The sequence below is a fragment of the Penicillium arizonense genome (assembly GCF_001773325.1).
Source record: "Penicillium arizonense strain CBS 141311 chromosome Unknown PENARI_contig005, whole genome shotgun sequence".
In the NCBI taxonomy this organism is placed as follows: domain Eukaryota; kingdom Fungi; phylum Ascomycota; class Eurotiomycetes; order Eurotiales; family Aspergillaceae; genus Penicillium; species Penicillium arizonense.
In genome coordinates this window covers 443,889-457,562 of record NW_019173282.1, presented here as the reverse complement: position 1 = coordinate 457,562, position 13,674 = coordinate 443,889, and the positions used below count along the sequence as shown (strand labels likewise).

The window sequence follows — 13,674 nt, the reverse complement described above, 5'->3', positions numbered from 1 at the left end:
TGTTTCGTCGCAACTTTTGGTGAAAGAAAAAGAAATTCGTGGGTATCGCAATGGTAACAAAAGACCGGCGAACAAGACGCCCGGCCGAACGCAACAGAATATCGTTTAAATGCGCTCACTTCTCGGGGGCATCGGGAAGACGCTCAATAACGTATTTTCCACGAGCAACGCTCATAATGGGAGCACCAGGGATTTTACTAGGAAAGAGTCAGAATGATTACCTTAACTTTCTCAAGTGTGCAGAGCTTACCGAATACGTCTCTTGAGATCACGATCGTTGGTGGCGATAATGTAAACACGGTGCTTGATAACACGGTCGACGAGGCAGTCATCCGCATAGGTACCCTTGTGGTCACACTTGACTCTCTCGAACCGGGTGTCCTTGGCCACACGCAGGGCGAGACGGTATTTCGGGCCCAACTTTTCCAATTCGGCGAGCACGCAGTCTGTGACGATCGGGATACACTTTGCATATAGACAATCCATCATGCTTGGGATAACCTCGAGCTTGTGTTGAATGGTGTGGGAGATGAAGTTGGTATCCACCAGGACGGAGTACGGGGGAGCGAGAGCTGTGTTGTATTGGAAGAACATGGACGAAGGAGCCTGGGGACTAGGGGTCTGTTAGACTTTTGTGTTTGTGAGGCTGCAAGAGATTACTCACGCTTCTCTGATCAGATCATCCTTGGGCTTCTTCTCCTCTTCCTTCTTGTCTTGGTTTTGCTTCCTGGATTGGTGTTAGCGGGTTGGAGACAGGACTGGGATTCGGGGTGACGAACAGGCGATTATCACGCATGGTGATGGCCCTCTTGGCCAAGGCGAACTTTCTGGTCTTCCTCTGAACACCCATTGTGACGTTGAGCTGGTATGTTGATATGAACGAGGTTGATGGGACCTTGGAAGGTTTTTTTTCTTATCGGCGGTTGAGGTGTGATGACTAAGCACAGATAGCCCCGGCCATCTATGGGCAACCTGAAAGTGAAACAGAACACAAAGATATAGAAAAAGAAAAGAGACCCAGATGTACATGTAGAGCAGGTAGAAATGTCTATTCCCTTTATATGCCATGGATATCTGTAGGTCTCATTTATAGTGGGGGAGTTGACGCATATATTAAATTGTGGACACAAGTCGAGATGATAGAACTAAGACCATGACTTGTCAAATACGACAAGTTGACTTGGATGGAGAAACTACGACGTGGTAAGTTATGTGAAGTGCAGTCTATGCTACCTGGGTGTACTTGAACACTATAACGGCCTCAATACGCAACCCATTCGCCATAACCCATTCGCTATTACAATAGAAGAGAAAATAATTTCCAGTCAGTGAAAATAATTTTATGTATTTCAGTCTATGATTACATTATCCATTAAGGTCTTTGCAGTCGTTAATTATATCCGATTCCATCCCATTGTACCGTATAGCGCCCGAACCAATCCGGGTGGCGGTATGTTTGCCATTCGAGCTTCTGTAAGAAGCAATAAAAGTTAGAAAACCATGTCAGATGTTTCATTTGTGCTGGGACTTACCATTCAAATTTCTCGTTTGTGTCTCTGACCAGCATATCTGCCAGGTGCGAAGGTGTACTCGTCTTGCCAATGTTCTTTGGCAGCCATGCAAGGGCCCCATTCCTTCTTCAAGTCGTGGATGTGCTTCTTAAAGCGAGAGAAAAGAGACGATTTGTGGGAGGATTGAGGTGAGGTATTGGGAACAGTGTCCAAGTGCTCGGAGCTCGTAGGGTTGATAGACGCTGTGTTGCTCATGGTGTATGGAGGCTTGCGGAATGGCAAGAAAATGCCCTGATGGTAGAGTGGACTTGTTTGATTCTGTCTATTTTAGATGCGAGACCAAGCATGTTATATATTTATGGAGCCAATGTTAAAACTTTAACATTAACCAAGGAAAAAATAAAATATACTCAGGGCTGCAAGCCTGTAATGCCTCAGCCGAGTTTGCACCGAGCGATCTCCGTATCTTTTTCGTGTCTGACAGGCCTATAAAAATTTTACAGTTCATTATTCTGACGCTGCGCCGAGTCTGGACCTAGCAAATGCCGGTTTTCTTCGGTGTCTGGTCCCAAAGGGGTAGTTGGTTAATACAGGATTTCGGCGATCGGTCGGCGCAGGCTCGGTGTCGACGATTATTATAAGGGTCCGCTGTCCAATCGTTCACCCTTATCTTGGCCCTTGCCGTGCCAGAATAAAAGCTCTTAATCCATCCGCTTGGATAGGGGTGAATCCCTCGTCTTTGCATGGGAAAGGCGTTCGCATGAGACTAGGGGAGGAGTTCCGCTCTGCACATGCAAGTAGATTCTGCAAGGTGTATGGTATCCAAGCATGAGATCATGACCATGACTATATTGGCCTTTCAGATATTGGTACATCTCGTTGATACCCATGTATGACTCTTACTGCACCTTGTCTCGACTCTGACGGCAACCCATAAAATACGCATGACCCAGAAGCAGTTCCAGCACAGGGCCAATAGTATGGTATGACGTGGAGACCAGCAGTGTGCGTTATGCGGACCGTGCTAGCCCATGGGTAACTTAGCAGCCTTGAAGCTGTTCCGGGTGGCAACATGAACTCTAGCATCTTGAATGCCTGGAGCTGGTGAGTCTGCATTCACGCGTCTTCAGTTCGCTTCAGTATATATACAGACAGATCAGAACCGATTACATGTGACTTATACTTCTTCAGAAGAGTCATAAATCAGTGCTGGATTGACCTGCTGTTCCGGTAAGGGCTATAGATGTCGAGCTGTGAGATATATGCAGAGCCCCGCTAGTCCTGAATGGGAACGCTAAACCACATTCGGAAGTGTATACTTATGACCTCACTTTGCAATTGATGCCCCGACTCTGAAGTTGGGCTAAATTGATATCTTGTTTGGTGGTATGAGCTAGAACTGTGAATATAAAGCTCTCTCATCAAACTATGAGCTCAATCAAGCATCTGGTACCGTCACATAGCGGCATTGACAAGAGGTGTCCCGCTCCGGAGAAAAGTGGATAGTCCGTTGCCCCTCAGTTTTCGTCAACATCTTTTTCTCTCATCTCACTCATCTCCAATCCAATCCTACCACATTCACAATGGGCGTCGAAAAGAAGACTTTGAAGGAGGGCAACGGTGTTGACTACCCTAAGAAGGGTGAGCACGTCGCCATCCACTACACTGGCTGCCTCTATGACGAGAGCAAGGCCGACAACCACTTCATGGGCGCCGAGTAAGCTCCATCCTCTCCATCTCGATGTGATCCACTTGCTAACCTATTCTCAACCCAACAGGTTCGACAGCTCCCACAAGCCTGGCCGTGGTCCCCTTGCCACTCCCATCGGTGTCGGTCGTCTCATCCGCGGTGCGTGATCCCTTTGGTCTTATCCTGGATGACAACATGCCTAGTTCACCTCGAATAATCACAGAGTGGTTTGCTGACTTGCTCTCTATATAGGCTGGGACGAGGGTGTTCCCCAGATGAGCCTCGGCGAGAAGGCCATCCTGACCATCAGCTCGTGAGTTATCCCGTGGAAGCTATACTAGACACTTTTCTAACATTCTTCAGCGATTTCGGCTACGGTGCGCGGTACGTATAAGCTTACCTAAATACTTCCGACTCCTTACCCCGCATTCCCGAGGTACCGAGTATAAGCTGAATACTAACGATTATGTTTAGTGGCTTCCCCGGTCTGATCCCCGAGAACTCCCCCCTTGTCTTGTAAGTTATACTGCGTTCTCTTCCTTCAATCAGACAGAACATTCTGGCTAACTGTCCACAGCGAGGTCGAGCTCCTTAAGATCGGCACCAAGAGCGCTTAAATTAAACGCCATTCGCCGAAATTTGATCCGCAACTCAGATAAATAAGTCGAGATAAGACCGGCTTGATCCTGTTCCCATTTTCAAGTGGGCAGGCTATATCAACGTCGAAATATAAATGCGGTCTCTTGCTGTCCCTTGACATGACTCGTCCCACGAAGAAAGTCGAGTGGACTGGCATGCATCTACCATTGTTTCTCGTGCTCCTCAAGTAGACTTTTGTTGTAGATGGTCGGGCATACTGTAGGTCTAGGATAAGTACTGCTCAGGTGATTCGTCTGACTGGTTTCCATGAATGGGATAGAGGGTATTGCTATAGGCTCGGTGGTTCAGCTTGTTCTACGCCGGCAGTTAAAGGAAGGATATCCTGGGATTATTGAGGCACAACAACCAATCTTTATCTGATAATCGATACATTATCTAAAGTCAGATCTATATCGTACCAATGAACATAGTAGAGTGGTTTCGAGAAACCGTGAAGGCTACAACATCTTGCCACCGGAAGATGAGCCATCAAAATTTCCTACAACGATATCAACAATTGCCACAGAAAATAAAATATATACACACGTAAGGAACACTCTCGGTAGGAGAATATTAAGCATCAATATATAGCTTCCTCCCTAGCCCCCTCACCGCGCAATACCATTGATATACTTAATTCCGTCAGCACGATATCCATCATCCTCAACATAACTTTCATTCCGAGGTAACCGGAAAACAAAATTAGCTGCATGATCCGAATACCGAGTCCACTCAGGAATATCAGCCACTATAAACCGTCAGCATATCAAATCTCCAAATTAACAGGACTCCAAGTAGATAAACGAACCACCATGCCCATTAGGGTCCAAATCCGCCACAAAAGAAGTCCACATTCGCGCAGCCAGTTGTCCAAGGTCTAGACGGGCAGGGTCAGAGCCTAGAGGTGTAATCGTCTGAACGGGATTAGCAAAGACGAAAGGGATCTAAACGGCCATTTCCCAGTTAGTAAATCTACCACAAGAGTAACTTAGATGAAAAATAGTATCAGCATACCTCTGCAAAATGCTGCACCCCAATCGTGCTCGAACTATTCTGCGCGGCAACATCCCAGCGGTACGAGTAAACCCTATCGCGGAAACCGGACATCGTCTGCGCTAGTAATCGCCGCGGTGCTACCATTGTTATATCACCAGCCATTGATTCATATCGCTTGTACATAAGTCCCAATGAGGGCCAGGTTTTGCTTCCCCATCCGTAGGGACAGCCGATGGCTGATACATTGGGGTAGTGGGATATGAGCTGTGTTGCCTGGGAGCGGTTGAGGACCCAGCGCTTAGATGCTGGGTGTTTTGTTGTTAGCGTAAGTACGAAGTATAGTTATACTTTGATGGTTATGTGAAAGGTGAATGTCACACTTACAGATCAACTGGTCAATACAATCCTCGTCGGTATTTGTCCCCGTCGTTCCGAAACTGGTTCCTTCGTCTGTGTTCGTGCCGAGGAGTATGGGTACCTTGGATAGTTTGCCTTGCTTGTAGCTTATTTGGGGATATTGGGAGATGAATGCGCCGTCAATTGTAGCGAACCATTCTAAACCTTCGTAGGCGGCGCTGTATAGCGTTGCGTATGGTAGATCGCGGAGGCATTGGAGGGTTTCTGTGGAGTTTGTGCATCTGATGTTGAGTTATATGTTAGTCTCTGTTCGTAAAGTATTCAGTTTCGTTGGTGGAGGTATGACATACCCGGCTCTTTCGACGATACGGTCATACATTGGCTGATGCCATTCGGTTCCGTTGTAGGGGGGCCCAACAGCGTTTCCTGAATCCATGATTGCTGTTTGTGTTCAGTATCGTGCTCATTAAGTAAGGCGTGTTCGGATATTGCCCGTACCAGCCCTAAAGAGACCTTCATTATCACCGTTGTTGGTGACAAGGTGAGCTCCAACACTATAAGCACCCCTGTTCGCTAAGACATTAATATCACATTCCGATGCGAGAAAAGAATATCTCTCGGGCTTCTTACGCAGACTCGCCCCAGATAGTGATCTTATTCGGATCACCACCAAACGCTTTAATATTCTTCTTCACCCAACGCATGGCAATGCGCTGATCACGCAATGCCAGATTGGTATTTCCCTCGGCCTAATATCTCAATCAATATTTCGAAAAGTCGAATCCATACATCCAATATCTCACCCTCACTTCGTCGGAATCAAGGAATCCAAACGCCGACAGTCGATAATTGATAGAAACACCCAGAACAGGCTTGTCGTTCAAATCGCTCTGCTGAACAAGATAACTCATGTTATACCTAGTAGAACATAATGTCAGCCACATAATATACTCAGAAAAGTAGTAAACATACCTGGGATCAGCAGTAGCACCCTGCGTCCACCCGCCCCCAAAAATCCAAATAACAACAGGAAGTAACTCATCCGTCGCAGACTGCGGCTTCACAATATTTAAGTTATGACAGTCCTCGTTTAGCGAAACAAAACCCTGATTCACCAGATTGGTGGTATCGGATCCATAAGCTGGACAGTCATAGCCATACTGCGTGGCATTGTAGTATACCGACTTGGCATTGGTGCTAGTCCCCGCTATGGCGAGATTGTATGGACCGGAGTTACTATCGTTGGAGGTGTATGTTGTTTTCAGCTCCGAGGGTGTAAAGCGGGCTGGCTTGTTGGCGTATTTTATTCCTAGGAAGAGGTCTTGGTTGAACTCGGGTAGGGTGCGGCCTATGAATATTGTTTTGGAGGTTTTTGTGGTGGAGAGGGTTGCTGTTGGTGGGTTTGCTGTTGCTCCTGCTATCAATGAGAGAAGGAGGGTAAAGAAAAAGGACGAGGTGCTCGATATTGGTTGCATTCTGGTGTTTGTGGTAGGCTGGTGTATGTCATGGCTAGGGAGTTCGCTTTTATATACCACTTTGCCAGCTTTTATTCCCATCTGCATGCCCAGGTATTTAGCATATGAACAATGGGGTAAATTGTTCCTCTAGCCTCGGAAATTCACTCCAAGTTACATATAGTGTAACCCCGCTGTGAAGGGACTCATAGTGAAGCAGGTAGCTCGGCCTGGCTCTATGGGCGCTCATAGGCGGGAAAATAAAGCTGGGGAATTCCGGGGTATTTTACATGTAGACCCCAGGGTATCTGATCCCCACACTGTAAGGTACATATTGCCTTCAATTCTTCAGGGGTAAAGAACTGATTTTCTTATATAGCTTGTCCGTGGTATATGTGGACCCATGACACGCCACAAAGAAGTAAGAGACACCCAGCGGGATTCTACAAAAGCCTGGCAAGACAAGCTACTGCAAAGATAGTAATTTATCCAGGGGGAAAAAAAAAAAAAAAAAAGAGAGAATTGATCTAAATGGTGGATTATCAGGCAGAAGCGCCGGTTTGATATAGGAAAGTTTGCTGCAGTAGCAACAAGAGCATTGTAAGTATTGTACACATCCAACATGCGCTAGTGACGAAGACGACAGGGATGCCACTGCCTTCGCTCTGTCCGAAGCCAAGATGGCATCACTCAGAATCTGAGACATTGACCAATTATCCAATCGGGCCAAAAAGGCCGTATGCAGAAATCCAGTGCGCGTCCGAAGCTCATCTTGCCCTGTCATGCATGGGATGCTCCAATGCGGTCGAACCTTGGAGCGACTTAGCACTGGAAAATGCCAACGCCAAAGAAGAAACAAAGTGCCAAGCCGCTCAGGGAAAGAAAAGGTGGCGGGGAAAGAAAATGCAATGGTGAACTCGAAGAGTCACACACGGGGACTCTTATTATGTACGCTGGGAAATTCAATCAAACACGTTAATCGTCCTTCGCCCGCTCATGTGCGGAACCCGATCCTGCCGCGAATCCAGTCGCACGAGACCTGCTCGCTGCGGCTACAGAGGATGTGCCCTGCAGTTCAGACCTCCGTGATGTGCCCTTGAAAGGGCTGGGGGAGTTTCGGCCGTCTATCATCCCATCGTCCAACTCGATTAGATCGTCCATCCGCCACTTATTGCGACCCCGGCTGGGACCCTGCTGGTTGGGGGTTCCTTGCTGCAGTTCATTGATTCCGGCCTTGGCTCGCGTTGCTACGTTGCGAATCCAACCCTCGAACGCACCACCAATGTTCTCGAGACCAGTCGATGCATAGGACGTGGCGGTTGACGCAGACTCGAAAGAAGCTTTCCGAGCATTTTCCGAGGGCGGTAGTGGTGCTAAGTTTGGCATATGTTGTGCGAAGAACTTGGTGAACCCATCCAATGCGGGCCCTGGTCCAGTCGAGGTAGGATCAAGGGTCCCTACTCCAGTACCAGACAAATGCAGACTACTGCGTTGACGGCGGTGTCCGGGACGAGTAGGACGCGTGGCCGTGGGTTTAGCTTGATCGCCATTAGGCCGAGTGCGTGGGAGTACTCCCGATGATAAAGGTGGTGGCGGTGAGCCTATTGGAGAAGGAGGTGTGATGGTTTCGCGGTAAGAACCAAATGGTTCAGCGTCTGTGTAAGATACTGATTTCCGACGAGTGCGGGGAAAGAATCCCAATGCCCTCCGAGGGACGCGACCAATTTGTACTTGGTCCGGAAACCCATCCATGTGCACCCATTTCTCATGTTTCCAAATTTGATTGTCATCCGTTTCAGGGGTAGCCACAGGCGTCTCTTCTGCGGAGGAATTATCGGTAGAGGTATCCGCGGGGACTATAGAGCTGTCTTTGGGGTCTTCAGGGTCAGGACCCAAAAGATCCACGGGCTTTGTTGGGGCAGGCCGGCCTTTGACAGAGCATGCATCGACCGGGAGAAGGACAATGTTTCTGCTCTGAATGTTATCGTTAGGCCAGAAGCCATTTGCCTTTCGAAAAACCGCAGCCTGGCAGCCGTATTTAATTGTGACACCAGTGATAGTATCTGTCGCTTGCACTTTGTGAATGTAGGCCAGGGCATCTTCGTCGTGTTCGGGATCCGGGGCTCGATGTGATGTATCGCCAGAGTCGCGTCGTTTGTGAGGAAATGTGCGGCTCGTGATCGGGTCGCTGTCAGCTAGAAGCAGCGCTTCTCTCTTTTTAGCTTGCACCAAAGCCTGCCGTTCCTCCTTCGTCCCGGTTCCGACCTGCGGAGAGGTCGGTGCCGATGGCCCCCACGTTGAAAGCGCCGACCGAGGGGTACTCTTGATATATACGTCTGGGCGAGATGACTTCCTCGTGTGAGCTTTTGTCGTATTATTTGGGGTGGCTCGTCCAGTATCGTTCCCAAGCACCGAAGATGCCAGACTCTGGAGGGATGACCATGATGAGTCCAGAAAGTCGGCGGCACCGCGCGATGAGGAGGCCTTTGATGATCCATTCCAAGCAAATGAACTTGTCTCGTTGCGAGTGCCACGATTGATCGATTCGGTCGCGCGCGACGGGTGTTTCATTGGCAGTGGGGAGGCCCCCCGGGATGACAATGGCGAGGGGGTTGCTCCACGAGACCGGGTCGTGCCACCTTCGGAGGGTGCAAGAGTCGTTGACAATGCAGAGGAGAATGGTTGGGATTCATTCTGGTAGGAGTTCGTATTATTATTGCTGTCATCTTTGTCGTCCATGAATGAGACTAAGCGGCGAGGGCGTGATCGGACCGTAGAGGTTGACGTTGTGCTTGCGCTGACAGAGTTGAAGCTTGGGGAAGCATTGACAAAGCTATTTTGGGAACTCATTCCTGACAAAGAACCAAGTGAATGCCAAGTGTGTTCTTCTAAGAATGCAAGTGAGCTCCCGCAGTGTGTGCAGCCAAGGCACCAGTTGCCATTAATGACCTAGAAACCCATTCGTCCACCCCGGGGTCGCATTCGTGATCTGAAGAGCGTAGGACAAGCGACTTGACCATATAGTTTGAGGGTCCAGAATATAAAAACAATAGCAAACGTTCCACGGAGGAGAGTGAGGGAGGATGGGCGATAGGAGGTCAAGGAGGCGTGAGGTGACGATAACGGCCCGCAGGACTCTTGTGGACGACGAGAATGACGCAAAAGAGCCCGAAAATAAAGAGAGCTCGCGATCTGTACAAGGACTAGAATGCAGCCACAGTTATGTAGGAGTAAGTTCCAGGTTCGGGGGCGTAGGTTGATCGGCAGGTGACTTCGCCGCTCGGCAAAGTAGCAGTACATGACGTTGCCCGGGGACAGCCACCTATTATGGGTACCGGTACATTCCTCTCCACAGGTCTCACTTTATATGTTTTAGTTACTCTATATCAGTTTCACTTTGATCACTCTTACTCTTTATATTAGGTATCCAAGCAATTGTACACAAAATTCTATAGACAAACACAAAACACAGATTCTAGGGCCATCAATTAGCAACATGGCCTGGCAAAGGGTCTCTTCCAGTAGATAACGCCCAGTCTTCGCACTGCGGGGGAAACAATTATCAGATATTAACATCAAAAAGAAGTCTGTTGTTTATTATTCTGGAGGTTCAGCCATCACAGAGTGACGAGCCTCGGTTTCTGATGCAGCCTCAGACTCAGTGCTCCAATCTCCATCCTCCTTCTCGCTGACCTTGCCAGCTCCAGTAGGCATTGAAGTGGGCTGAGGAATGACCTTGACACCACCAGCGCGAGAGAAAAAATCTTCCGTCCGAAGGCCCCGAACTTCTTGAGGGTTCACAGCGTCCATTTGCATTCCATTCGCCTTCTTCTGTCGTATCAACTCCCGGACAGGTACCATTGCTGCATCCCGACAGGCTTCCTTGATATCACTGCCTGACATACCAGCCATGGTGTTCACCAGATAGTGCAGGTTAAAGTTATCGCGGTCAACCTTGGTATCCTTGAGGATCAGGCTGAGAATGCGAAGTCGCTGGGCGGTCGGAGGAAGAGTAACGGGGAATTTCTTGGGCATCCGGCGCAAAATGGCCTCGTCGATATCTTGAATGCGGTTGGTGGCTCCGAGAACAACGATGCGCTGCGGCTCTCCCGTGGAATTCGCTGAGGTGAGACCATCCCAATGTGTCATAAACTCAGCCTTGACCATGCCACTTGCCTCGTGCTCACCACTTCTCCTGGTTCCGAGCACGGCATCAATCTCATCGATGAAGACAATGGCGGGCTGCAGTTTGCGCGCGAGTGAAAACACTGCATTGACAAGCTTGTTGGAGTCACCATACCACTTCTCCGTCAATGTTGAAATATGCAAGTTGATAAAGCATGCGCCACTCTCAGATGCCAATGCTTTGGCAAGCATGGTCTTTCCGCAGCCAGGCGGACCGTACAGTAGCACTCCGGAGGGTGCCGTCAAGAGAGATGATGTGGAGGCATAGAGGTGAGGCATTGTCAATGGATAGATGACCGATTCTTTCAGCTCCTCAATGATTTCGTCAAGACCGCCAATATCCTCGAATGAAACTGCAATATCCTCTGGCGCAACGACATCCATCGCAACCGCTTGTTCGTATTGATTCAGGGTAAGCTCCTTCTTTTTCTGACCTCGCCCCCGCTTCCCATCGCGTCGCGGTGAGTCTTCATCTGAATCATTTCCTTCGAGTCGACGTAAGATGGCTGCCGACTTCTGCCGTTGTTCCTCTTTCTTCTGACTCTCGGGGTCGAAATCAAGGCGTGATAGAAGGTAGCGAACTAGGAAATATGCGGAGGCGGACTATAGATAGCGTTAGAATAACCGTCGCGATTTGAAAATGAAGAACTATAGACTGACAGTGCCTGCGATCATCACCATCTCTTGAAAGAACTGCTGCCATCTTCGGCCACCGGCTGAAGCCATGGTGACGAGAAAAAAAAGGTATTAGATAGGTAGATATGACAAGAGGCACAAACAGATATCAGGAGAAGTGAAATAAGATAGATAGAACTAAACCAGAGAAGATTATAGAAGACCGAACCCCCGAAGATCGGGCAGCTGTGGCGGGAGCCGGGGAATGTCACATGTCGCAAGGCGGAGAGGTGTTGTTTGTTCGGCGCGTCCCCACGACTTGGTCTCCGCACAGCACCCCATTGCACAATGCCCAAACGGAAAGCCCCCTCTAAGATCTCTGGCCTTTTGGGGTCAGATGATGAGGATATAATGCAGATCAAGCAAACAGAGGCCCAAGAGACACATGATGAGCCTCCCGCCAAAAAGCGCAGAGGCAGACCGCGTACTTCACACGAAAATGTGACCACCGAAACCAAGCCCAAGCCCAAACCAGCTACGCGAGCGAAGAAACAGAAAGAAGTGGCTGAAGCTACAGAAGAAGCCCCCGCACCAAAGAAACGAGGCCGACCACCAGGAAGCAGTCGCGTATCGCAGTCGCAAGATCCTGAGCCAAAGACCCAGGCGGACGATCGTACTCGGGACCAGGAGAATGAAGACCCTCAGCGCGCACAAAAGACCAATGCCACAAAGCCAGCAGCCACCCGTCACGGACGAGCTGTAGCCAGCGTGAGGAAGGAGCTTCAAACAGACAATGGATTCGATTACACTCCACGCGACAGTCAGAAAGCCAGTGTTCCAGAGGATTCTCAAGAGCAACCATCACCCAGTCCTCATCCTCGGGCAAAAGGACGAAGAGCGGAGCCTGAAGTAGAGGAAACACAAGAAGCCGATGAACCTGCCGCAGAACTCGTAGACGAGACGATCCTTCCCGATGAACCGGCTTCTAATCGCTACATCACGTCTCCTGTGAAGAATGCTCGCGCCCGAGCGTCCCTCTTGCGCCATCCACCGGATGCTTCTCCTCGGAAGCGCAAACTAGGAGAAACTGAACAGAGCGGTGACCCAGAGCTAAGGCGTAGGCTTGGTGAACTCAACAAGAAGCACGATGCGTTGGAAGTCAAATATCGGAACCTCCGGGAAATCGGAATTATCGAGGCCAATGCCAATATGGATAAACTGCGGAAACAGTGTGAGACGATTACTACAGGTATGTTCAATTCCCCTGTAGCGGTCAAAGCAGATCGATTGACATACGACTAGCTTCGAACGAATTGGTTGCCTCGCTCAAATCAGAATTGGAAGTCCAGCGTAAGCTTGGGCAACAGAGCCGTGGTCTGCAGAGGCAACTCAATGACCGTGATGCCGAGACGGCCAGGTTAAAGTCTCAGGCTGATGAGGCGCAGGCACAACTCGCCTCTGCTCAAACCGAAGTCAAGGCCCTACAGACGAAGCTTGCTGCGGCGCGCAACACAGCTGCCAGCATCGAGGGGGCTGCGAAGATTCCCGGTAGTGCCATCAAGGGTGGCCCGGCCAACCGTGCTAATGCGGCAGCCAGCGCTGAAGCGGCGCAAGCTGCACAGCTGGCACAGCTAAAGGAAGACCTTTACAGTGATCTTACCGGATTGATCGTTCGCGATGTCAAAATCACAGATACAGACCATGTGTACGATTGCATCCAGACTGGAATCAATGGAAGTAAGTTGCTAGATCTCTCGGGCAATCTCCTTCTCTTGTCTAACCTCCTTGCAGCTCTTCATTTCCACTTGGCCATTCCCAAGGCATCAGCTAATTACGACAATACCGAGATTCAGTACCTGCCTCTCTTGGATGCCAACCGGGATCGCGACTTAGTGAATATGCTGCCGAACTTCTTGGTGGAGGATATCACCTTCAGTCGTGGACAGGCCGCCAAGTTCTATACGCGGGTAATCGATGCCCTGACCAAACGCCGGTCTCTTCCAGCGCAGTAGCAGAGAGTTATATAGTGCTTTATCATATATTGTTAGGAGTTGGGGCAGGTCAATGTTATATGTTTTGTGTTCTACTTTGCTCTAGTGTAAACAGTGGGTTCTGCCGTGCGCAATTGAAACTCTGTGATTGGCTCTCACCGCCCCCAAGGTTCCCCCAATGCGGACAAAAGTTGACGTGTTGCGTTTGACATGCCTGTCATGCTTGTCTCCTTTCA

At 49.3% G+C, this 13,674-nt stretch overlaps 6 protein-coding genes across 6 annotated transcripts; 2 read left to right on the top strand and 4 right to left on the bottom strand.

Moving 5' to 3' along the window:
* Positions 1–115: 115 nt before the first annotated feature.
* On the bottom strand, positions 116–850 carry PENARI_c005G01153 (rRNA-processing FCF1 family protein; the record flags this gene model as incomplete). Its single annotated transcript, XM_022629563.1, has 4 exons — positions 116–197; positions 251–613; positions 665–727; positions 780–850. 4 exons carry the CDS (start codon positions 848–850, stop codon positions 116–118), a joined length of 579 nt encoding a protein of 192 aa, XP_022490124.1.
* A 2,244-nt stretch (positions 851–3,094) lies between these two features.
* Positions 3,095–3,818, top strand: PENARI_c005G03655 (FKBP-type peptidyl-prolyl cis-trans isomerase; the record flags this gene model as incomplete). Its single annotated transcript, XM_022629680.1, has 6 exons — positions 3,095–3,228; positions 3,290–3,360; positions 3,454–3,514; positions 3,565–3,585; positions 3,676–3,717; positions 3,779–3,818. The coding sequence occupies 6 exons, from the start codon at positions 3,095–3,097 to the stop codon at positions 3,816–3,818; spliced, it is 369 nt and encodes a 122-aa protein (XP_022490436.1).
* A 630-nt stretch (positions 3,819–4,448) lies between these two features.
* PENARI_c005G11612 (putative triacylglycerol lipase (LipA)) lies at positions 4,449–6,668 on the bottom strand (the record flags this gene model as incomplete). The annotated part of the gene is made up of 9 exons (XM_022630053.1): positions 4,449–4,588; positions 4,649–4,754; positions 4,855–5,141; positions 5,221–5,474; positions 5,544–5,634; positions 5,692–5,759; positions 5,824–5,942; positions 5,997–6,111; positions 6,166–6,668. The coding sequence occupies 9 exons, from the start codon at positions 6,666–6,668 to the stop codon at positions 4,449–4,451; spliced, it is 1,683 nt and encodes a 560-aa protein (XP_022490421.1).
* Positions 6,669–7,622: 954 nt separating this feature from the next.
* Positions 7,623–9,497, bottom strand: PENARI_c005G06249 (putative LysM domain protein; the record flags this gene model as incomplete). Its single annotated transcript, XM_022629793.1, has 1 exon — positions 7,623–9,497. One exon carries the CDS (start codon positions 9,495–9,497, stop codon positions 7,623–7,625), a length of 1,875 nt encoding a protein of 624 aa, XP_022490337.1.
* A 747-nt stretch (positions 9,498–10,244) lies between these two features.
* On the bottom strand, positions 10,245–11,558 carry PENARI_c005G10160 (protein-degrading AAA family ATPase MSP1; the record flags this gene model as incomplete). The annotated part of the gene is made up of 2 exons (XM_022629986.1): positions 10,245–11,435; positions 11,493–11,558. The coding sequence occupies 2 exons, from the start codon at positions 11,556–11,558 to the stop codon at positions 10,245–10,247; spliced, it is 1,257 nt and encodes a 418-aa protein (XP_022490144.1).
* A 237-nt stretch (positions 11,559–11,795) lies between these two features.
* PENARI_c005G10768 (putative chromosome segregation protein (Pcs1)) lies at positions 11,796–13,459 on the top strand (the record flags this gene model as incomplete). The annotated part of the gene is made up of 3 exons (XM_022630016.1): positions 11,796–12,696; positions 12,750–13,184; positions 13,239–13,459. The coding sequence occupies 3 exons, from the start codon at positions 11,796–11,798 to the stop codon at positions 13,457–13,459; spliced, it is 1,557 nt and encodes a 518-aa protein (XP_022490585.1).
* Positions 13,460–13,674: the final 215 nt, after the last annotated feature.